The sequence below is a fragment of the Apaloderma vittatum genome, unplaced genomic scaffold (genome assembly GCF_000703405.1).
Source record: "Apaloderma vittatum isolate BGI_N311 unplaced genomic scaffold, ASM70340v1 scaffold285, whole genome shotgun sequence".
Lineage (NCBI taxonomy): Eukaryota > Metazoa > Chordata > Aves > Trogoniformes > Trogonidae > Apaloderma > Apaloderma vittatum.
The window spans coordinates 36,064-60,343 of NW_009715535.1; the positions used below are offsets into that span (position 1 = coordinate 36,064).

Sequence of the window (24,280 nt, forward strand, 5' to 3'; positions counted from 1 at the left end):
AATCAAGTAAAAACAGTGGTTAGTGTATAAGAACCAAAGGAAGCCTTATAGCAGCAGAGTGTTTCATTACTATGACCGTGGTGTTCTTATGCACACAGGATTTTTGATAAGCCACTAGCAAAAAAGAAAAAAACATTCTTTTTAAAATTTGGCTGTGAATAAACTACTGAGGTGGTTCATTTTGACTACTACTACATTCTGTTACCATAAAGACACATTAAATGTCTAGGATGCACAAGGCGCTCAGTAATACAGAGGAACGAAAGCTATTTACAGCCTTTATTGCTGTACGGTAATCCCCTGCTCGACTTTGGAAAAATGCGCTGTATCACCAGAAAGCTGCTCAACAGTTTGAGTCCTAGTGTGTATTTTGAAATGTTCTCATAACACAGCAGGTCACCCAGAAAAAGACGAGAGACTTCGCAAGCAATAGGAATGATCTTTGCAATGAGATCTAATTCATGATGGATTTTCTTTTTCATAGCAAAAAAAATCAATCAAAAAATCACAGATCTATCCTGAGGGAAGCAGCCTTCCAAAGTATTTTATGTGGAATTTCAATGTTAGAAAAATTACAGATTTTTTTTAACCAAAAAAAGCAAGACTGACTGTTGTAAAACTCAAACCATACCTAAGGAAAAAAAACACAACTTGTCTCTGGAACAGTATCTGACAGAAAAACTGCACATATTCTAGAACACACCCTGACACACTGGAACATCGTAAAGGATACGGTTCTAAAAGATGCAACGAGAAATGCTTCCCACCCACAAATCTCAAATTAGGCATGGAGAAAGTTTGAGCACTTTTACGGACACCTTCATATTTTAAGGATAGAAGGATGAAGGATAGAAGGAAAAGTAAGTCCCATGTGTAAGACCTGAAGATCTCAGTATAAACCACCACCTGATGAGCGGCGCACTTGTCCGTCAGATGTCAGTCACGTGGGAAGCACAACAGGCAGTTGTGTTGGAACAGACCTCAGAGGAACGGAATCCGATTTTTCTAAATCACTAAACCAGAGCCTGCTCTTCAAACAGGCGGCGAAGTTGAGACGGACAAAACATAAATCCGGAGATAAATCCGCATGCTTAATGCTGCCGCACTCCACGTACTCACAGACCTCCATGGAGGCACTTTTATGAGACAGCTTGAGACTTTCAGCACTGTAATGAGTGATCAATACTGGCTGAAGATTTATTTTCATTCCAGGTTAAAATCATTTACACCTCGTATAAGCAAGTGAGGTCACAGAAAATGGTTCCTCCCTGTATGGGTATCAGGAGGGATTTGGTTACACTTGGTGACAAAGAACAACATGCACATTTCTTAATTATTCATTAGCTCTGAGCCTTGTGCTGGTACTTAAAACTCATTGTAATAGCCTGTTTCTGGTGACGAGCCAAGTGAGCAAGTGAGAAGTCTTGAGCTGCTTATTCAGGTTCAATAGGAAAAATAATATTATGTTACTCCAGTAACTTGTGTTGACTAAAATAATTCATGCCTAACAATTCTAATTGCCTACTGAAAAAGACGGATTAAGCTTTGCAATGTATGAATCAATTTAAATGTGGTGACTTCACACCAGGAACACCAAGTTTTAAAAATTGCTAACAAATGCTACTCACTGGTTTTTCACTTAAGATAGAAAAAATTATATATAATTTACTTCTTAAAAGATTTAATAGTATTTTGCAGTGGAGCTTTCATTTCCTGTAATGAACACTACTATAAACAGATAATGTCTATTTTTGTCTTCTACTTGAATGTACATATAAGAACTATATTTTCTAAGTACCTAGTCCTTCGCTACACAAGTTCATGCTTTAATATAAATCTGTTCTTCCTAATTTGTACAATAAATAGATGTGGCACTCTTAATCATTTATTGCAGAGCTGATTTTTCACATTTCATTTTTGACAAAAGTGTGTATGTATTCAGATATAGTAAGAACAAATAGGTTTTTTACACTGTGCACGTCAAAGAGTGGACAGAAGCAAATACTGTTTGGCAGAAAACGGGTAAATTTGATCTCAGTTCCTACCTTTAATATTTACCATTTACACAAACTCAAATAAGTGACCAAAGATCAGCTCTTTTACTGAAGAGGTAATTAATGGGATAGTGTGAAAATGCGTTGAGATTTACGTTCAGAATTAATTGAGGTGCTTGCAAAAGTGATGTATCACTTCGCTTGTTGATTATTATATCAAGCAAGAGGGTAGGAAATCTTAAGATTTAATAGCGTAATTATGAAAGCTTTCAAGCTCTGGTTTCTTTGTGTTGATTACACAAGGAGTTAATGATATTCTGAGAAACTGTGTTGAATATGGGCTTTGCATAACTAAATGTTAAAACATTCCACATCTTTAGTTCTGAGGTTTAATAGATTTAGCAGTTTAACTGACACAAATCTGCGGGTATGGTTACACATGTCAACTGACTCATCGGGTAATCGGTATAAAACATTTTTAAACCACAAAGGAAAATCAGGAAAAATGTCACTGTTGTTCAAAAGTGACACCTCCAACACCTCAACACTATTTTAACATTTACGACGACTGCCTATGCTGGGCCTAATCAAGACTCCTACTTGCCTTAAATCAGGGCTTGAAACAGAAGGCTCTGAAGGCCAGATCCCCAGTGCTGGTACAGTCTCCACACAATTGCGAAGCCATTCAGCAGAGAGTTCCTCGTGGGCAGGGATTCCCTTGCTTGTGCAGAGCTGACAAAAGCTCGTCAGCTCTGCCCAGCATCCAGGACTTTATTCTGCAAGATGCTGAACAACATGGCCCCAATCCAGTAAAGCACTTAGGCACATATTTAATATAGCTGAAAATGCTACTCCATGCTGACTTATGTCACCAGAAGTACCTCTGCATATCGGAGCACTGGGTTTTTTTCTGTGCTAACAAAATAAACCCAACCGTTTTACAGTTAGTGACATAGAACTCTGTCAATGAGAACGCATTTCTGTTTTTATTTGTCTCGTAAAAAGCATAATCGTTCACAGCCATGAAGAATTTCAAATATAGAGCTGCTAAACCTAAATGGAAGGTTTTCAAAGCTTTTGAAGCACCCAGCTTCTGTCCATTTGGACATTTCTGTTCTTCTCCCATTAACTGTGGCGATTCTGTGCTTTTTGCATGTGTAAGTCATTGGGCTTGCCTTAAAAACATGCTGGAAAACACAGACTTTCAAAACAGTATCTACAGGATGCCAGACTTTACGCATTCACTAGTGAACTAAAGAAATGGAAATTGCCCTGGAAGTCTCTGCACCAAAGATGCTGCAGACGAAGCTTCCACTTTTTAAATTCCCAACCCCTAAATACTTTAATATGTCGTTACTTCTCCTACCCCAGACATATTTTCAACATTTACTACAGGATTAACACACTGAGTTCCTACCAAAGCAACTAAACAAAATATAGGTTTTAGTCTTTTAAAAGTTACATTATTAAAAAGAAAGAAAGGGACGTGAAGTTGTTTTTTATGCTGCCAACACTGACTGAATCACAATAGAAACAACCCGACTCACAGAGCTGACATCTAACCAGGTACTTCCTGCCAGCCTTGGGACTTTACGTGTTGGTCCTCCGGTCTCCAACTAGACCCAAAGACAGAGGGAGAAGGTGTTTTTTTTCAGATCTCTTAGTGGCCTGGAAGGTAGCTACTCCCGACAGGCTCCCGTTCTTAGGGGTGAGGAGTACTGTCAGTGCTGCAATGGTTGAACTCTGTGGGGACAGAATGCAATTTCAGAACGGGCCAGAACAAGTGGCTTTGTGCCTTCGATCTTACGATTTTTGTCACCATCAGTGCAAACATGCAGCTGCCTTACCTGCTGCAATACTGAACATTAGGGAAACGACCACAAATGGCTAAGAATCCAGCAACTAGGACAGGAGGTACAACAGCAGCACATTCCAGCGAAGAAATGGTAGAGAAAAATTACTTCCCTGTGACTAGGTAGCCAGATTAACTTAAACCCAACTAACGAGATTGTACTTCATGAGTAACATTTCTTATGCCATTCGCCTACAATACAGTCCAGATTTAAACACTGCTTAAACTTTCAATCTCTGTTTAAATTTAAACTTCTGATTTCCATTTGATCCTTACTTACATCGCAATATTTGTTTCATGTTTTCATGTTCGCTAATGATGTTTTATTTAGAATTTGCAGACATTATGTATTTAAAGATTGCCTTATAAAACTAAGATCATAGTGAACCAGTTTCAAATTTTCAAAGTTTTAGCTAGACCTGTAAATGGCAACCAACTCTGGAAAGTCAGACTGCTGGGGAGAGACTGGCAAGATTCTTTTTCTGCTTTTCAATTCTGAAATCAAGTTGCAAGTTTACAAAAAAATTTCTTCTTACAGGAATAAAAATAATCATTCTTGCCTTTAGCAATTAATCTTGAACAGAAAGAAAAAGTCTAAAATTTTATTGCACATGCAGGATATTAGCAATAAGGCAGGAATAAATGAAATGTATAGCAGTGACTATCTCAAGCTACTCATAGGCAATTCAAAAATCAAATAAGAAAGAATCCAGGTGGTTTTTCGTACTGAGGTCAACAAAGAAACAAAGAAATATAACAAGAAAAATGTCTCAGTTCCTAATTCTTAACGAGTGCTGACTTCATTATGCTTTAACTGGTAACGACAAGCATGCTACAATGGGAACGATCTGAATGGATGAACAAAATTTGCTAAAAGGAACAAAATTTTGGACAAGGTAGCCTCATCCAGCTTGTCACTGTCAGTGGCTTTTTGAAATTTCCCTTTGACCTGTCTGAGAACACATAGTTAGAAAACAAACTGTTATGCTTTTCTTACTGTGAAATCATAAAAGGATAAATATTTAAAAAAACAAAAATCACAATCTGTTTACTAAATGTAAATTATTTTCCAACTACCCATTTCCCACTGGCACCCAAGCTTTCACTGGAGAAGAAATATTATTTTTTTTTATAATGCCTCAAGTATAATTCTATGAATCTAAGTAATATTTTGAGGAGAAAAATAGTACACATATATAAAGAAAAATAAACATTTTGTTACCAATGAGAAGTGATCGTTTTAATCTTATTCTTTAAAATGTATAGCTGAGTTTCAGCAAAAATGAAGCCTAGACTGCCGAATAAAAGCCTTAAATAGGTTGGAAATAAGATTCATACTGGCTGCATTCAAAAATACATTTACAGGTTTCTGAAAACTGGATTCTTTCCGTTTCTGCATTCAAATAACACCGGAATACTTGTTTAACCATTTGTTAAAACAATATACATCCTCATTTATTACTCCTGGTATTACTTAGGTTTTATTTTCTCATAGTAAGTGAAAATACACACAACACAGGCAAAGGCAGCATCACTCAGCTCACCAAATCAGGAACGCTTAAGGCAGTTAAACTCTTTCAAGGGCTGGTTTTTAGTATTTTGGTATTCAGAGCTTGATTGAAGGAGAAAGAAAAAAAGCACTCTCCATTTGTCCATTTCTTTTTCATAAAAAAGAAAAATGCAAACTTGATCTGATTTATTATATTTTCAAGAGGGAGAAATCAAGGTTAGAAAAGCAGCACTGTACTCATTTTTTTGTACTTAAATATGTACTTCATGGAACTATGAAGATATCCCTAGTTTAAGGGCCAATTTTGCCTGAAGAGAACATAGGAGACTTTATGCATAGAAAAGAAAAGTCCACTGTGGATCATGGGAAACATTAAGCTTTAATTACAGTTTTGCTGCAGCTCCAGGGTAGTATTTGGCAACAGACTGAAAACAGCTCGAAGTGCAGTAAATTTTTCTTATGCAGCATCTCTGATCTCTAGGCGGCCAACATTCGCTAAGAAATACCGTCTGCGTGTCTTCAGGAGAAGTGCAGGTCGCTTGCATGGCGCTGTGCCGACAAAGAAGGAAGGTGTTTGGCAACAGAATGAATCTCGTCACTTGGGAAGTGCTGAAGGATTTCATCTCTGGCGGAATTACCCACGGAGCCCGTGGCCTGGCTCGCTCTTCGGAGCCAGCATGGCTCTGACTGGCCCCACACAATACGTGCACCTTTCACTAAGTATGTTTGAAACCTAATACCTGGAATCCTCTTGGAAAGATTTGGCGAAGAACAATGAGCTGTCGCTTACTTAGAGAACGCACAGATCCCACTCGGGTATTCTTTGTGCCAAGGACCTTCGGACTATCTTTTTAAAGTGTTCGTCAACAGTCCTACGGCTTGTTGATTCTAACAGCGTCATTTAAATTATTTAAAGTATGTACATAACTTTTCAATTAACAAACTGCTTGGCTCATGAAAATACATACACACAATTTATAAGTAGAAAATCAAGATTAAATATCTTATGATGAACAGGTCACTATGAATTAACAATGAGTTTTCAAATAAAATATTTAATGACATTTCAAATTAAATGAAACATTGGAAAATTAAAACTTTCACAGTTAAGAGTTCTACTATTCAAGCACTTCAGCAAATCAGACTTCAGCTACTTATTGACCTGATTTATATTCCTGATACTGAAACACATAAGAATCAAGAGGACACGGACAACTCATAATACTCCAAATATTACTATAGGGTAAATTAAAGAAGAGAACCTCAGAAGAAATTAAAGACAGAACACTATCCACTCACTAGAGTTTCTGGTATGTATACTTTTCAGAATTTATTAGCAGAAGCTAATAAATAACCATTTGTATAGAAGTACAGTAGATACAGTTAACAAATACATACTACAAAAGAATCTTAATCTCGTATCTCCTAGTGTTCTTATACTCTAAATACTCTAGTATGTTTGTGAAGCATACAAAAGTTTCTAAATTAATATAGGGATCTTACATACCGTAAACTGGTGTATCAACAGGTCCATTAGAAAAGTGATCTTATTACTAAAAAGAACGTAGGTGCAGTTTTCTGTGCAATTACTGCAGGTGAGGCTATAAGCATTTACTGTATTGCAGAGTGACCTAAAAAATCAGAAGGAAGAAAAGAATAATTTTATTTTGTTCTTCAGTCAACTGAAAGCGAATAAATGGAAGTACATCACAAAACAATCTTTCAGCAATTCACATTCATTTTCTTAAATGCGGGTTTCCAAATGGAATTAAAAATTTACATGAAATCGATTAAATAATTAATAACTTCAAAACAGTAAAGCCATACTTATCAGAAGTCCTGCACTGTATGGCCTCTGGACTCTTCTGCATTCAAAACTCGTAGTGAATCCTTCAGAGAATATCAGCTAATTTAATAATTTGGGTATGTAACATTCTTTTATTGTGGCTTACAGTTATAGCACCCAAGTAATTTGAGTGTCAGGTCCTTTTCCTAGCACAACCTTCAAGGCAAAATACCTGCATGAAGTAATTTACAGCAATTCACGGGGTACCAGCACCAGCTTTAGCGAGAGGCTATTGTGTAGTGCCTGGGAACCAACTCAAGGAATTTAGCGGATCGAGTAATCAGGACCAAGAAAGCAAAACTGAGCACGTGAAATTCCTGCCCAAAAGCTTCCGCCATACCGTGAACCCCTCCTGTACAGAGCCTTTAAGTGTCAGTGCAGAACTACCACAGCAGCAACTGAGCTACTCCTACGGCTGCCGGGAAGGGGTGACAGGTTAGCGACGGTAAGAACAGAAAATCACAGCCACAGCGAGTCACAGAAAGCCCAAGGCGCACACAACATGCCCAATTATTCTTTACATCATGTGCAGTAATTTCCACCTGCTCAAAGTGTTCTTCTCAGAACAGCATTTGCAGGGAAGCTGGGACGAGTCCTACAGAATATACTCACAGAGAACACAAATCTGACCACAGATAACACTCTTAAACACAAAATTAATTTCCTGAACTTTGCTTACTACAAAAGCTATCACTGTAACTATTCAAATATACAGAGACACACACCACAAATGCATCGTAAATATTTACAATAATAAATAAAGGTGGCTAGAATTCAAGTTGTCTGTCTAAAGTAAACCAAAAGGAAACAAAATTTTACTTTTTGAGTTTTTTTAACATGTGAAAAAAACATGACTAAGTTCAAATAAGCTCCCTAGAGGAAAAGAAATTGTGTGCACTGTCAAAAGTGGGACTGCAACAAACAAGCTATCGTACAGAAATCGTCAAAGCTAGTACATAACATAAAAAGCTGCAGACTATTTCAACAGACTTAAAATGAGAAAGATGAGTTTTACCCTTTATTCTTCTCCTAAAGTTCTTTTTTTAAACAACATTTAAAGTTATTTACACAAAAAGGAAGGCCGCTTTACTGACTGCTGCGTGCACTGCAGTGGCATCTGATGACGTGGCATGTGCCCCCAAGTTGAAATGAAAGTATCTTATACACATACATTGGATTTCTCAAGCCAAGAAAAGCTGGACATGCTCAGAGGCCGTAAAATTCAGAGTAACATTTCTTTTTTTATTTGTATTTCTGGATTGGTTTTTCTTCAGTTGGAGAAATAATTTTGAATTTTAAAAAGAAGCATTACCTCGCTTGGTTTGATCCATAGAAACATAAATAACATTTATGTCTTTCCTTGGTTAATATTCTGAGTATCACCATAGTATCAATTACATTTATTTTAACATACTGGTAACTAATTTTACTCTACTACCTAATTAAATCAGTTTCAATCTGCAGTTCACATGATACAAAAACAATATTAAATCATTAATTATGGATCAAAGATGGTTCGTTTTCACTTATTTAACCTATTTTTCACCGTACAAGGATAGCACCCATATAAAATATAAGTAGCATGCTTCACGGGCACTTTTTAAAACCTGCCTTGCAGGTCGTTTCCTATCCTGACTCTATAGAGGTATTTATTTCACCTTCCTCAGTAATGCTGAAAAAATTTTCACTAGGCAGGTGCTTTTCCTGGTAGATTATTGCCCTCTGTAGATGTGTCTACAGGGAGAGAAAGATTGAGTAAAAGATGCTTTAAATCAGCACCTGTCAGTTTGTCAGCTATTCTAAAATAAGGATTAATTCTGTTTAAATATAAATATTATAATTTACTCAAAGCGTCAAATATGAACCTGGTGGGTTAACTTAACATTTTGACAGCATTTCAGAATTTCTGAGGTGATTTAGTTAAGTCACTGCAGTAATGTTTTCTCGATATACAGAATTCCTAGTTCCTAAAAGGATCGTTTATTTCACATTTGAAAACACAAAAACATCCCACTTCATATATAGAAGAATTCCACTGTAATAATGCATTATGCTTTTGTATTTCCCAACTGAATCTCATGTCAGAAAAAGCACTTGCATTTTCAGAGACTCAAATAATGCATCTGAAAAGGTGGTGTAAGCAAATGGATGTCAGACTAAATTTTCACAACGATAAAGAGGGTTCTTTTAATTGATAACACAAACTTGCTAACTCTGGTTCGCCTAAATACATTCTAATCACGGCACGCTCTGAGCGATGAATCAGTTCAATTTTTTTTTAATTCAAAATTGGAAGTGTCAGCACAGAAGCCGTCCCCAGGTGGTTCGCAGTGTTAAATGGCAGATTAAAGACAGCACAACTAATTTCTTTACTTTAATCCTATTAAGGGAACAACAGCTGTCAACTGTCACCATTTCTGCACAAGGCCTCGGAGACAAGCGCAGCGCTGCGAATGTCAAGCCAGAACTTTATTTAACCACCAGTTAAACTCTCTGGGATGAAAAACTCAATACATTTCTTATCTTTTTCCCCCTTGTCAGAAGCTCTAACTGCTCTCAGTTACAGAACTTCCATCTCAAGAGATACTGACATCAGCTGAAATAGTAAAGTATGAGCATCACGCAAAGCAGCTGTTTATTGATTACTGGTGTTGCTCTAAACTTTGTATCACACCCACAAATCAGCTTTAAAGCTATGTTAGACAGCATGTATACTCAAACCCCACAATAAGTCTGCCCTCTGATGCAAGGCTTTCCTTTAGAGTAAATCCAATTACAAAAACACTCATTACGGTACACAAACTTGGAGCCAAAAAAGAAACGTGTCTTGAAACTAGATAAAATATGCATCTGTATGCTACATTTATTTTGTGTATGAGTACAACAAAAATAGGAAAAAGGTTTCATTTTTATCAGCATTTTCAAGCTGTATCTCAACAGTTTATACATACATGCTAGCACACCTTCACTCTCCTCAGCTTCTCTGATATAAACAAGTTGACAAACTTTAATTTTTATTCAAAATATTCAGGCAGCAACAGTATCCAACCATGCAAAACTAATCCACCATGGTGCACCAGGATCCATAGATGAGAACTCACAACTGCTATATAAAAATCGGGGCATCATCAACGTATAACAATTAACCTGCTTTGATCAGAAAGCTTTTTCACATTACTTCCAACTTCTGAAGATTACAAATGAATCTACTTCGATTAGCAATGAAGACAACCTGAAAAGCTCAATTTGGCAGTGAAACAATACAAAACTAAACATTATCAAATTTAGCCAGTGCTAATTGAGTAGTGAAATATCCATTTTTAACCAGGTGGATATGAGGCAGCATTCTGATGGGGAAAGAAAGTGATCAGTATTGGTATTTAAAGCTGAGTTAAGAAGTTGGAGGTGAGCTGTTACTGAAACAGTGCATGCAACAGCTGTAGAGTGGAACCGTTAAAGAACTGGTAAGAACATGGATTGAGACAACAACAAAAAAACTATTTTAAGGTAAAAATTTAAATGTTAACTCTTGAAGACTACACAGACCATTATACTTCACTTGTGGGAATCAGAAACCCTCACAGATTCATCATCAATAACTATTTTATCTCTGTTTTACATCACTTAAGGACGTCCAACTGAAAAATGAGCTCCAGCTCAAGTCTGGCCTCAATTAAACAATCAAGAGAAAACTCAGCACCAATTCTCCTTCAAGACACTTCCAAATCCAGATGGGAGTTTCACTCTGAAACGTTACCGTAGCTATGAATAAACTACGGCATGACAACTGGCAAACAGTTTACCCCAACGTTTAGGGGTGTGACAGGATTTGAAAGTCTCTCCAGTCGCTGGCTTATCAACTGTTTCCCTGCGAGATCTGGCTCTCGGTACAGAACTTTCATAACCTTTCACAGAGCTCCTTTCCACAACACAACTTGTTCCCATACTACACGGGAGGGCAACATCGCGTTAGGCTGGAGCTCAGAGACAGACAGCTCGGACGCATCTCTGAGACAGATGCTTCAGGCTTCAGCTCTTGCGCTCGCTGTACAGCCTCTCCATGGCCTGGTACCAACGGCTACTTTACAATGAACGTTTCTCTAGAGGGAATAAACTTAGAAGAAAATGCGAAAGCTTGTTTTGCACTTCACCTAAAAAATCCGTGGACAATACTACAGGACTGCATGAACAGTAACAGCACAGCTTAAGAAAAGTATGCTCAAAAAAACCCAAGTGAAAATTTACAAAGACCGAGCTATAAAACCAGTTCTTAGCTCAAAATACCTCTTACTGAAAGAAGTACCAATAATTTGTATTAATGTCATCCATAATACTACGGGGGCACTATTTTCTGCTTTTTATGTATATAATTGTGGTTCAAGCTTTTTTACCCTGGCGATATTTGCTTTAAATAAATGATGCAAGAAATTGTATGAATAGAGAAGTTACTTTATAATAAAACTGAATTCAATCATGTCTTACCTTGCAACACAAGCCCTCCTTTGTTCCTTACACAACCATTGCTGATTTCCACTTAAAAATGCCGGTTACCCAAGGAACTCAAAGTATGTCACAAATGTCGATTAAACAAATCCCACAAATCTTATTTCTTAGCAGATGTGTTACAATTTTCAAGGCCAGTAACATGTCATGGTACAAAGGGACTAAATAAGTTGCCCACAGCAAACACCTAAGGCAAAACAGGGGATGAAACTCATCTTCTGGTCCTGATTTTAAGTCATTAAATTGTTTTGCCATGAAGCTCCCACTTGCTCTTCAGTAGAAGCATAAGAAAAATACTGTAAGACTCTGAAACCTCTCGAGATTCTGCTGAATATGTCTTACTTTGAGGAGAAGTGAACAAATACAGGAACATTACAAAATGCTGCTTTAAGAAACAACACAGCTAGACACTCGTTTGTATGTTAACACCAATAATAAACCTTAACCTAGCCCTCTGCTTTCTCTTTTCCTTTTTCCGAGATTTATTTGAAGGGGAGAAAAATTGCCCCAACACCAAACGTATCATCTGTCTCATAAATGTCACATCTTTTCCACAGCATTTGCCTTCCTGCTGGTCTAACTACCAATCTGGACAGTAGTACAAAACAACAGGCATACCGGCAAATCTTCTGATAATAAAGCTTTATCTTGTAGACATGGGATTAAAGTTCTGAGCTGCACCATACTGCCAGGATTTTGGAGAAAGAGAGATGTAGATAATAGCCCGTGTAATCTCCTCACCTACTTGTAAATAGCTTATCCTCATCACAGAACAACAGACAAATGCCCAATTTGAGTATAAATGGTTAAATATTGTAAGAGCACACAAACAATCTTAGGTACAGTAGTGTCCCTTAGCAAAGTATATTTGGCTAGGGGAAGACTGGAGGGCAGCGAAGGTCTTAATTCAACTTTTTTCCACAGTGCTTTGCTTTGTCTTTAAAGAGAAAACTGCTGCTTCGCTCCATTCAAAGTTTAAGAAGTCAATGTAAATTGTATTTGCACAAAAAAAAGGTAAACCATTTCAAACTCCTTTTAAAAATTCAACGAGGAGAAACGCGATGCAAATTCGTAGCACAAAATACGTTGTCTATCAGAAAAGACGACCACAGAAATAAGAAAAGAGGAAGCTCTGCATCACACCACCGTCAAGGCTCTCTAAGTTAGACTCAAGCAGTTAGACTCTTGCAGAAAAAAACCCTGCAAGAGCAGTTAGCTTTAGAAAGCAAGGTCTTGTGTTAAGCTACATGCAATCTGATGTGTAACTTCTGAACTACAATACTCTCAAACGCCTATAAACTGGAGACCCCAATTTGCTATGAAGTTGAATGAAACACTGTATTTCAGGAGTAGAACGGAATTCTTCAGTAGATTTTTTTTTAACATACAAAGCTGTCAGAATAGTTTACATTAATCTCTTTTCTGCCTTGCTATTTCTTTTGGAAATCCAGATAGTTGCAAACTCATGTTAATAAAACAACATTTAAAGAATTTTTGAAAGCTTTGAAAACTCTTTTTATAATTGAGTCATGAATAGGCTCAGGAATTCGAGCAACCAGTTAGACTGGTCTGAAATAGGTATGAGACAGACAGTAAGTGTCACAGAGAGAATCGCTGATGAATCTCCTTGGATGTTTTTTCTGTTACACAAATGTAGATGACATAGGCTTTTATTTACCAGCTCCTTTGAGAACTAATACATCCCCGTGCTGCCTGACAAAGTTCAAACAATATGTTTTCAAGAAAGTAAACACAATATTCTAGAACAACAACAAAGGTTGCTGAAGTGAGACTATTACTAAAATTAAAGAACAAAAATCAAACATGTGTAATACGAGGATGCATATTTTAAGAATTTCAAGTTAAGCTAAGCTTTATGTGGCCACACAGCACGGCCCTTTCCCTTGCAAAGGTTACCCTGCATTAATGAGAGTAACGCAGAATTAGAGACTCTGCAAATTAACGAGTCCAAAGGCTGCTGCTGAGCTGCTCACTGTAGGACCGATTCAAGATCGCTCATCAGTGGAGCTGGCTGCACTTTCAGCAAGTGCCTTCTGCGCAATGAAAGGCAGGGAAGCACGACATTTTTCTCTGAAGTTCAACACTGGGCTATGAGAAAAAGAAGCAGTGAAGCAGCAGATGTGAAACAAATATTCCAGTGATTCTAAGTGGCATACGAAGGACCAACCATACTTACTTAAAAGGAATCCGTGAGGCTGCATTCAGATTGGTGGGAGAAGTCACTGCTTGAAGAACGTTTTCAAGGGCAGTCAGTCCTCCTGCAGCCCGAAATGCTATCTGATCTGCTGTGTTCTAGATAAATGCAAACACAGAAGGGAACCAACATTAAAGGAAGTCCTACACAAAAGACATGCCTGATAACCAACTGTCGTGATTTTCATCACCGCAGAAAAATCCTAAAAACATTTACCACGTTGAATATGTTTGAAACAGAGCATTCCACTGCCAGGGCGTAGGGAAGAGTACTCTTTACAGCACAAATTGAAATTCTCAGGTGCTATTTTTTTTCAAAGATCATATATACATATCAAATATTACAATCAATTACCTACAGAGAGGTAATACAGTTGAATACTGTATTTTATGCAATGGCATACCGTTATAGGGATTTTAAATTAATCTTTATCTGTTACTTTTGCAGCTCTTCCTTATTGCTTTGTACATGATTTAAACAGGATACACACTCTCCAGACGGGTACTTCCTCTTCTTTACAAACTTCTCCAAAATATTTGTTCATCGTATGCATAAAATAACTCTGTCAGATCACTTTAAAACATGAGGAGCATTATTACACTAATGATACCTGGTTACATATTTCACCGAACATGGACCTTGGAAGTGGCTGATCTGGAAGAAGGCCTGATAGTGTCACCAGTCAGATACCTTATTTTATCCTTCATCTTGGGAAGACAGAAATGTTGGTGGAGTGTATCTCTTCGGCAGCTCCAACTTATTACACCCACAGGTCCTTTGTCTAATCCAGTGCTTAACAGCTTATTCAAAATGTAGCAGCACAAATGAATATTTTTAGCTTTGAGGTATGACATTCACATCCAGCTTGTCTGGCATTCATTATGCTATGGTGGTGGTTATAAATGGAAAAATTCAATTTAAACTAGTCTCGTATGTGTTCCTAGCTTTCCAGATTCTAGGTGTCCTCTTTGAACTTCCACTTAGCAGAATTTTACATGTAAATGTCATCCTACCATTATCTTTACAGTTTGCACATGACTGAGTTTTTGCTCTAGCGGGTCCAGTATTTTAGAACTCACTCATGGCCTTTTCCTTTCCTGCAAACTTGATTTCATCTCCTACCATTCAAAATAAAGCAAGCAAGATCTTTTTATTCTTTAATTTTAAGTCACTAACTTTGTATAACCTTATTGGCAGCTTGTACTTAATCATCTTTTGTCAATGATGAGGTCATTCTACTTAGGAAGAAATATTTTTTTTCCCCCAGAGCTGCAAGCACATGAGGGGAAAAACGGTAAGTGTTCTATAAAAACAATCATTATTAGTGCGTTCAGAATGTATTATACTACAACAGATTGTAGAACAGAAGAAAAATCCTAGTGACTGGCAATAAAATCCTTCCTTGACCAATTCAGAATAAATTTCAGCAAGACACAAATTAGAAGAGAAACATTTTTCCCAGTGAGAATTAGATATTAATATGTAAACACAAAAAATATATGTAACTGTCTCTCCATTAAGTTTCCTTCAAGCAAAACACTATATTCTATTTAAGTTCCAAACTCCAGAAAAATTGTTTAGAGGAGTCAGATATCCACAAAGCAAATATTTTCCACAATTAATGTGAACTGTATGTAAACTTTTAGACAGCCTTCAAAGGAATAACTGGGCTTACCAAGCAGGTAACATCGTCAGCCACCGATTTCCTACAGGCTAATGGGTAAATAGGATTTCTAGTAGTCAAGTTTAGTCCAGTTAGCCCAGTAAGCATGCCTTAACCGATGAGTTATTTTTAAGATTCCTCACGTATTCCTCCTTAACTTCCTCTCTCCCTCCCTTCCAACTCAGAAAAACTCCTAGGAACAGCAAAAAGCCCTCCCTGGGCAGCCCTCGCAGGGGACCTGGTGCACACAACACAGAAGCCGTGTGTCCAGCCCACGGCGGGGCTGGGACGGGCGTGCAGGGAGCGCGACCTTCCCACCCACCTCCTGACAGAGCCGCGAGGAAAAGACGGCCAAACCGCAACGAAATGGTCCTGCCACAAACCAGCTGATCCTATCTGAGCACCTCGGCTTACGGCCACACTTCTCAAACTTTCTCTCCTTCCTCCCGTTCTCCACCAGCAGCGCCGCAGGATGGTTCCGGCGCCCCAGCCAAGGCCTGGGGCCTTTCCAGCAGATCAATTTTCACTTCAGCTTAAACCATCAGAGACGTAAAGAGAGATTTCGTTATTTCAAGTGTGTGTTTTCCTTGGTAATCAAACACACGCACATAACCACCGTAGACAAACGTGCGTGAGGATTTCTGCGTACGGCTGGCACGCCGGCATCGCGGCACACGAATGAGAAAGACATTTATGTGACTCTGCTGATTTATTTGCTACAGCGTATTTGTTAGCGCGACTCCAGTTTTAAATGTGCCAAGCACTTCCCACTTCTCACTTTCCCTATTTCTCATGGGAGATTATGCCACAACCTATTAGCTCTCGTGGCGAAGAAGTCTTTCCCGTCATTTAGACCAAATATGCCCTTTCTCTATTTCATCCCATTACTCTGAGTTATATCCCATTTTATTGCACTCGTTTTGTTTCTCCCCTTAGCAATTACTCCATTCTTGAAACTGTACACGGTTAAATTTTCCTGCTCGGCTCAACTCTCTATATTCACTAATGCTAAACCCATAATTTTCTTCTATTTTTTTTTATGTAAACTTTCCTTATCTGTGATTTTTCTTTTTCTTCCAGAACTACCCTTTTCTCCATAATTATCTAGTAGCAAAGTGTCCAGAAAGGGACTTTACCCCACTAAAATCAGTCACTGGAAAAGCTACAGCGTCCCTATTCTTAGAGGAGGTTTTCATGTACCTATTTAAAAAGAACATTAATCTTCTGAAGCTGTTTGATTTCCTACGTGCTCTCATTCCACTTCAGTCTGGAGCATCACTTATTTCCACTGTTTTTAAGGTGCCTGTTTCACTTCTAACGCTTCACTAAAATACAAGCATACTCCGCAAAACACAAACGTACATTTTAAAGAACTTCCTTTTTTACTACAGTTTTCTATCAAGCAGAAGCGAGTTTGTAATTTTTCCCAGTTTTATATGATTTAGTTTTACGTCCTATTATTCTCCTCTCTACATCACTCATAAAAATTAATCAGCATCTTGATGCTAAGCCATCAGGGAAATAAATCACTAACTACGGAAGAGAGAGGGGAAAAACCTTAAATAAAAGGGAGAAACAAGTTAGCAGCAAAGTTGGGAAAGATACTTGAGCACCGTATTTGTTCACCGAGCTTACAAAGGCCTGCAAAACTGCCACTGAGGGAGTAGGAATATACTACTTTTGGCATGATCTCTCCAGGGATTTGTTCAAGATGGGGAACTCCAAGAGCTTTTAGCCCATCTGCTGAAAGGCAGCGCTGATTATAGGAGTAACTGCTGGGACACTGTGGAGGTGAATGCCCCCGGCCACCAGGACAGTGTCCGGCTACCAGGAACGCCAGGTTCAGGCACGGCTCCTTGAGCTTGGCCTTGGGTCAGTGGAGGTCATGGGAACTGCAGGGAAAACACGCCCTGACCACAGAGGAGCAGAAGAGTCACTCGAATATTGCCTTCCTGACGTTTTCAGAGTGCGTGCTGTGGGACTGGAGGGAGCAGTGACAAAAGGAATCACGCGCAGGCAACTTCCTCAGCTGTCCGCGATACGAGGCCTCAGGGAGGAAGATGAGCTGTATACAAAGAACCGACAGTATTCTGCTGTTCTAGGTATCTCCTCAATGCTGAAAAACACTTTCCTTCTACCTCTGAAGAATAGCAGCCAAATTATTTAAAAATATGTCCAAATTAATTCCTCCTTGAGGCCATTTCCAAATTTTCAAGTATGTAAATAATTCATCTGAAGAAATTTTTCTTAAAGCGTATAAATATGGGAGCAGGTTATCTTATCCAATTGGTCTTCCTTTCCGAAATCAACCTATACTCTTCAAAATATGACCCAAAAATCACTTAATTTTCTGTAGTGCTAAACCTTTAAATTAGTTGATACATACTAGAACATAACTGAAATTCAAAAGAAGTAGACTGAGGCATGTAAGTTACTCAAAGCCCTTACTCACATAATGCTCTTACTGAAATTGCTCCCCATTTGAGTCTGTGCCGCAGTGAGAGACCTAATAAGGAAACTACAGCTTCTGCTCTGGTAGCACCCACAGCACACACCACATCAGGAACCATATGAGGATGAAAAATGACACATCCTGTAGGAAGTAAATACTAAATCCCTATTTTGAAGGAGCATAAACCAGCATGGCCCACTTTTGATACTTTAAAAGAATCCTCTGGACTTACAATTTAATCTCCCAAATTACTTAGCTAGATGTTTATAAAACCTGTCCCATAATAATTTCACTACAGAAACTGTTCTTTGAGTGGCTGCTATTTAGATTGGGAAGGTTACTCAGCGAAGGTGATCAACGGTAACAGGATTCATGTTTGTTGAACACAAGAAGAAAACCAGCTAGTTTTCAAATAGTGTGTTAAAATTTGACTTGCACATATGTATTTTCAGAAATTCACAACTACTTCAAGTAACATTTTTGAGCAATTTGATTTCTAAGTAGAAAACGATTTCAAAGCTCGGTCATGCTGGAGAACAAAGACAAATCAACATGTAAGCAAAAGTTATTATTACTGTCATCTATGCACTTCTTAACAGAAAGGAGGAGGCACAAAAACCTTGGGGATGCCACCTAGATAAACCCTAACCATGACAAAAGCAGGAACAGAGACATAGACTTCAGACCAGCAGATGAAGCACTCAAAACCAATACAAGAAAAAAAACTTGTTTTCTTTATCCCTCTCAATTCTGTATGACTGTGAAATACAGTGGTCTTGTCTGTATGGGAAGAAATCCAACACAGCTGATGTGAAATTAAGCATTCCTAATCTCTGGACCGTTCAGAGTTTGTCATTTGGAGCACACAGCAACTAATTTCAGCAGAGCTCTGCATGAATCAAGAAACTTGAGCAGAGGCTGTGTGTACACTAACACGTGTGGCAAAGTAAACAGAAACAGCAACAAACAAAGCATGTGACCATTTTATGGATTAATTATGAACTACACATTTTAAGAAACTCAAAATTAATCCTTCATTAAAAAAATGATGTCAAGCAAGAAAGTTCCCTGCACACTGGGCTAGCGTGGCCGACTTATTTACCTGCCTGTTCCAACACCTTAATGGATTTGAATTCCCCTTCTCTCCTCTCCTAGGGCTTGAGTGACAACTGACTAATAGGATTACAGGCTCCGTTCCAATAATACAGCTCAGCTACATGCCAGCAAAAAATGACAGCCTAAACCTGAATTACATGGCCCCGGAATCCATCCAATTATTAACTAAAGTAACTGTTATTACCTAACCTAATCAAAGGAGAAGCAGCTGTTAATCTTTGGTGGCCTGCAGTGTAGCAGCGGTCAGACTGGATGAACTGTCTTTGTACTTGACTCCTCTACAGACAATAATTATGTCCTTTGTGATCACCAAGGAAGGGCTTCCTAACCTTTCAGACAGAGGCAGCAGATGGGGAACAACTGTTTGTGTGTTCATTAACAAGATAGGGTGGATTTTATCAGAGTTTGGCATCTGGGGCACCTTCAGAAGCATCACTTACTCAATGATAGTAGCACGTTTGGCAAATTCGAAAATTAGCTGACTAAACAGGAAGTTCAAAATTATGTTTTCATCTCATTATCTGACACTTGGTACTGAAAAATACACAGAGCTAAGAAAAAAAGCCATTTACACACACACCTCATCATACCCAACGTGGCCAACAAAGAAATACAGGCCCAGTGACTTGTGTGGTAACTTCGCTGGGGTTCCTTTAATTTGCTGAAGTAATCAGACAATATAACACTATAGTCTTCTGAAATAAAATCAAACTAGGGGGAAAACCTCCAATTTATTTATACGAGTCAGTGGGTAATGCAAAGTAACACAGAGTGAAATAAAGCGAGCATCAGTTAGTTACAGCTTTTGGTTTCTGCGTACACCACGCCAGGAGAGAAGCTAGAGGAAAGCCCGTGTCCCGCCCTGCCGCTCCCCTTTACAGAGGACACTGGGCAAGCTGGAAGATTTGTAAAACAGAAAATACGAGGTCAGAGAAACCTGACAGAGACACTACAGAAGTACAACTTAGTTTATGCTGCAGAAAACATAAATATGATGGGATCACAGTGCAGAAGAACCTGAATGGGAAGAAGTACTCTGATAATGCACAGTAACGGAAGCTGAAACTGCATGAGTTCAAGTAAGAATAAAATGATATTTTTAATGCCAAGAGTAATTAATGATGAGCATAATATACTTAGGATATAGTCGACTCTCAATCATTTGAAGTTTTTAAATCAAACCTGATTATCTCCTAGAAAAATATGATCCCAGTTAAATCATAATTTATTAATTTGGTGCAAGAGTTATTGGGTGGAATCCAATGTCCTGGACCAAAGTACTCCTTTTCCATACATTTCTCCTGTTAAAGTATTATTATTAGTTAATAAGTACAGCAGACTAAGAAAAAAAATGCAGTTTAACAGTTAAAATGATTTATTATCAGCTTTACCATTTCTGTTCTTTGTAACTTTAGTATCTCACACTTAGCTCAAAAAGATTTCAAATCATCACACTGCTCTGATATAAACCCTCCTTCTAAGACGAACCTCCATAATGAATATTTTTATGTAGATTAAAAAAGAGTGTTCTCCTTCACCAGCCAAAAGAATGCTTTCTGCTAGTCCTGCCTAGTACGTCTGACTAAGAAGCTGATCTGGAAAGCCGGTTGGAAGGGACCTCAGGAACTAAAACTGTGTACAGAAAATATTTCTGAATGAAACCTAAATACTCTGAAACATTCTGACTCCTAGTTCGGAAAGAACATACTGAACTTGTGCATCTCTATTCTATACTTGTTAAACTGTTCACCGAAGGAAGAAATAATAACTAATTAGTAAAATAGAGTTGAAATACATCTTAAGAATTTTCTTCTTTCCTTTTATCTAGTGTTTGAAGATTCTATCTAAAATGCCAGGGGCTAAGAAATGCAGTTCAAAGCTGCCTTAGAAAAACAAACCAGACAACTGAATCCTGGGCTGGCTGCTCCTTTTTTTTTCCTCCTCCTTTAAATAAATACACATGTATGTCTACATGTACATATAAAAACCACAGATACATTAATGATTGTAGAAAACCTACACTTTAGTGCACTGAAAGAGTATTTTCTATTAAAATTCACAATTTCGTTCCTTGTAATACTTCTTGGTAATAAAATCAGTATTATAATAATACCTCATACTATCTGAAAAGCTCAAAGCGGTACTCAAACATGAGTGACTACCTACACTCTTGGATTAGTCCTCCAGATGTTAAACTTTACATAGTGAAAATCACCACAGAGTGCACTGAAAGAGTATTTTCTATTAAAATTCACAATTTCGTTCCTTGTAATACTTCTTGGTAATAAAATCAGTATTATAATAATACCTCATACTATCTGAAAAGCTCAAAGCGGTACTCAAACATGAGTGACTTCACCCACAATAGAATTGCTCTGCACACTGTTGGGGGGAGGTATTAATTCACACTAAGGACGTATCTATCACGTATTTGTATCAACTCCCCCTTCAGGCATTGCTTACGTGTTAAAGCACTCACCCTCTTTTGCTAAGCCACAGAACAGAAGCCCTGAGAAATGCTCCTTCGCACCTTATTCCACAAGGCAAAGTGCAAATTCTGAAGCCTTAAAGCTGCTTCTGAAGCCTTAGAGATAAGGCAGCTCCTCTGGTTTCTGTGTTTACACTCCAAACACACTAATCTCCGTAGTTTTATCTAGGAGAGGATGGCTACTGACATCTGCCCCAGCGGGCAGCTAAACGGGCCTTGAACCGCAGAAGGTGTTTCACTCCCTACATGATGTTCAGTGCCTGCACACTCGGGGCAGAGCTCAGCCTCCTGCCCCTAAGCCATTTGAGAATATTTTCACTTTTACAGCTAAGGTACACTAACTACAACTTCACATACACTACATTTAGTATAAAGGAAGACAAATATTTGACAAAAAGCAAAGATGAGAAAGAAAGCAGTTGCTATATCACTCAAATGCAATAACAAAAATGGGGCCTATTTATCTTTTCATTAAATGAAAAATAAAAAAGAAGAGGCACTTACTATTGTACTCTCTGAAAATGCACTATTGACAAGTGATTTAAAACTGGTGCAGGCCTAGGGAGAGTATCACTAGTAAGAAACTGATTCTTAAGCCTGTCCTGCAAACACTACATGCCACGTGCTTTGAAATTTAACTTCTCTCTATGCACATCATATACTTTTCCTATTCTTCCATTTCCAAGTTTCTGCCCACATCATAAGGTAACCTATACTGGTCAGGGCTTCGATGGAATCACTGTATTATCTCATTGAATAAGATGAACCTCCTTTGCACAATCTCCTTCTGCAGCGTCTTTTCAGTTCAACAGTAGAATCACAGAGAGGCACCTCTGCTGACAAGGACAGGACCCTCACAATCCTTTTTGTGAAGTTTCAAGACTCAGTGAAAGCCATAAAAGAGACACAGGCAAAGGTAAACCAGTGAACTACAGAGTAGCTCTTTAGGAGCTTTCACTCATGAAGTAGCATAACAGGAAACAGACAGTTTTGCCTGGAAATACAAGAATTGTCCGTATAGATACTGCAAAAGAAAACACTAGGCATTGCAGCATTTGTGCTTATTAAAAATAAATGTTTAGTCTATTCATAAATAACAGGGCATGTAGCAAGTGCATTAACTAAAAGAGGAAAGAAAGGATCAAGGTTTAACTCTCTAATATCAAGACTACATAGATGGCTCCATTAGCAATGTTTAGCCTATTTATAAATAACAGGGCATGTAGCAAGTGCATTACTAAAAGAGGAAAGAAAGGATCAAGGTTTAACTCTCTAATATCAAGACTACATAGATGGCTCCATTAGCCAAGGCCAATTTGACTTTTTCTGAATAATCTCATACACAGAAGTTCAGTGCCTGTACTTTAATGACACTAAAATTTATCTCTTGTCTTGTAAATGCTTAGTGAAGAAACTTCGCATATCTTGAAATGTATATATATACATTATACCCATTCTGGTGTGATGTACTAGTTCTAAACTGACAAAGAAGGAAAAAAGGCCTGAGCTGAGGGCGAAAGTCCCACAGAACCAGAAACCAACACAGCAATTTTAAACTACACCCATTCTGCACAGTAAATTAACAGCCAAATAACCTTGGCGTAAGTACACTGCAGAGCTTATCTGTGAACTGAACTTGCCTTTTAATACCACTTCCAGCAAACAAGTTAAAAAATATTCTGTGGCTGACCTCTAGTAACAAGTTCCTATTTATATGCTCATCTTGAGGAAAAGGTTAATCCACAGATTGTAGGAACTCTGGGCAAACAAATTATTGATGACTAAAGCTGCCTTGTCCAACCTGCAACACACAACACCCACCTGACCTATTCACTTCTTCCCAGCAGTGTTGGGGAAAGGCTGTTTGGGTAGAAAACGCTGTCCAGAGAGCTCCTGCCATGTTTGCCCACAGCTTGCTCTTGGAACTCACAGCCACTGTGCTATGATGAACAGATCCGCTGCCGCAGCTGATCAGATCAGGTCATGCTTCTACTACTGGTAGCAGTCTGGAGCACAGGCAATGAAGATGCCAGATGGAGCACAACACTGCATACACTCCGGGCTTTGAACACTGATGAGCCTTCTGCAAATCGCGTTTTGGTGGCACGGCGCATCGTTGGCACTCGCTGCTGGACACGTGTAAGTTAAAAATCCCTCATCTCCCAGGGAAATGGTTTAAAGAAACAAATTGGTTTCAAGGAGAGTTACTTACATCTCAGATTTTCCATCAACTGTATCTTTATCAGTTCCTGAGTCCATGCTCTGAACTCAGTTTCTGTACTTTCCTAAGAACAGCTACAGACTCAATGAACACTTAAAAAGAAGGAAGAAGTATAAAAAAGAACTCCCCATTATCTTCTGTGTTAGCAATATCATTAGATTTTTGATGGTAAAATACAGAGTTCAAAGGGCCTGAATTCTAGTTTCAGCTGGTAAAACAGATTTATTGAGTTTTGCAAATTGACACACTTCAGTGATGTTTGGATTTTGACTTTTAAGCATTTTTGAACTGTTCTCATTCAGCTTTACCTTTGATTAATGTGATTAATGACTTCTCTTCATGGGACATCACTGTAGTTGTGGAACTGGGTACTGGAGGAATATCCAAAGTAATGGATGAATTAAAAAATTAATCCGTTCT

The 24,280-nt window shown here is 38.2% G+C and overlaps 1 protein-coding gene across 1 annotated transcript in view; it reads right to left on the minus strand.

The window, feature by feature from the left end:
* SCAPER (S-phase cyclin A-associated protein in the ER) overlaps window positions 1-24,280 on the minus strand; it is a 140,976-nt gene that overhangs the window by 35,465 nt on the left and 81,231 nt on the right. Inside the window, 2 exon segments of the mRNA XM_009869196.1 lie at window positions 6,864-6,987; window positions 13,903-14,018. Coding sequence (XP_009867498.1) covers window positions 6,864-6,987; window positions 13,903-14,018 — 240 coding nt within the window.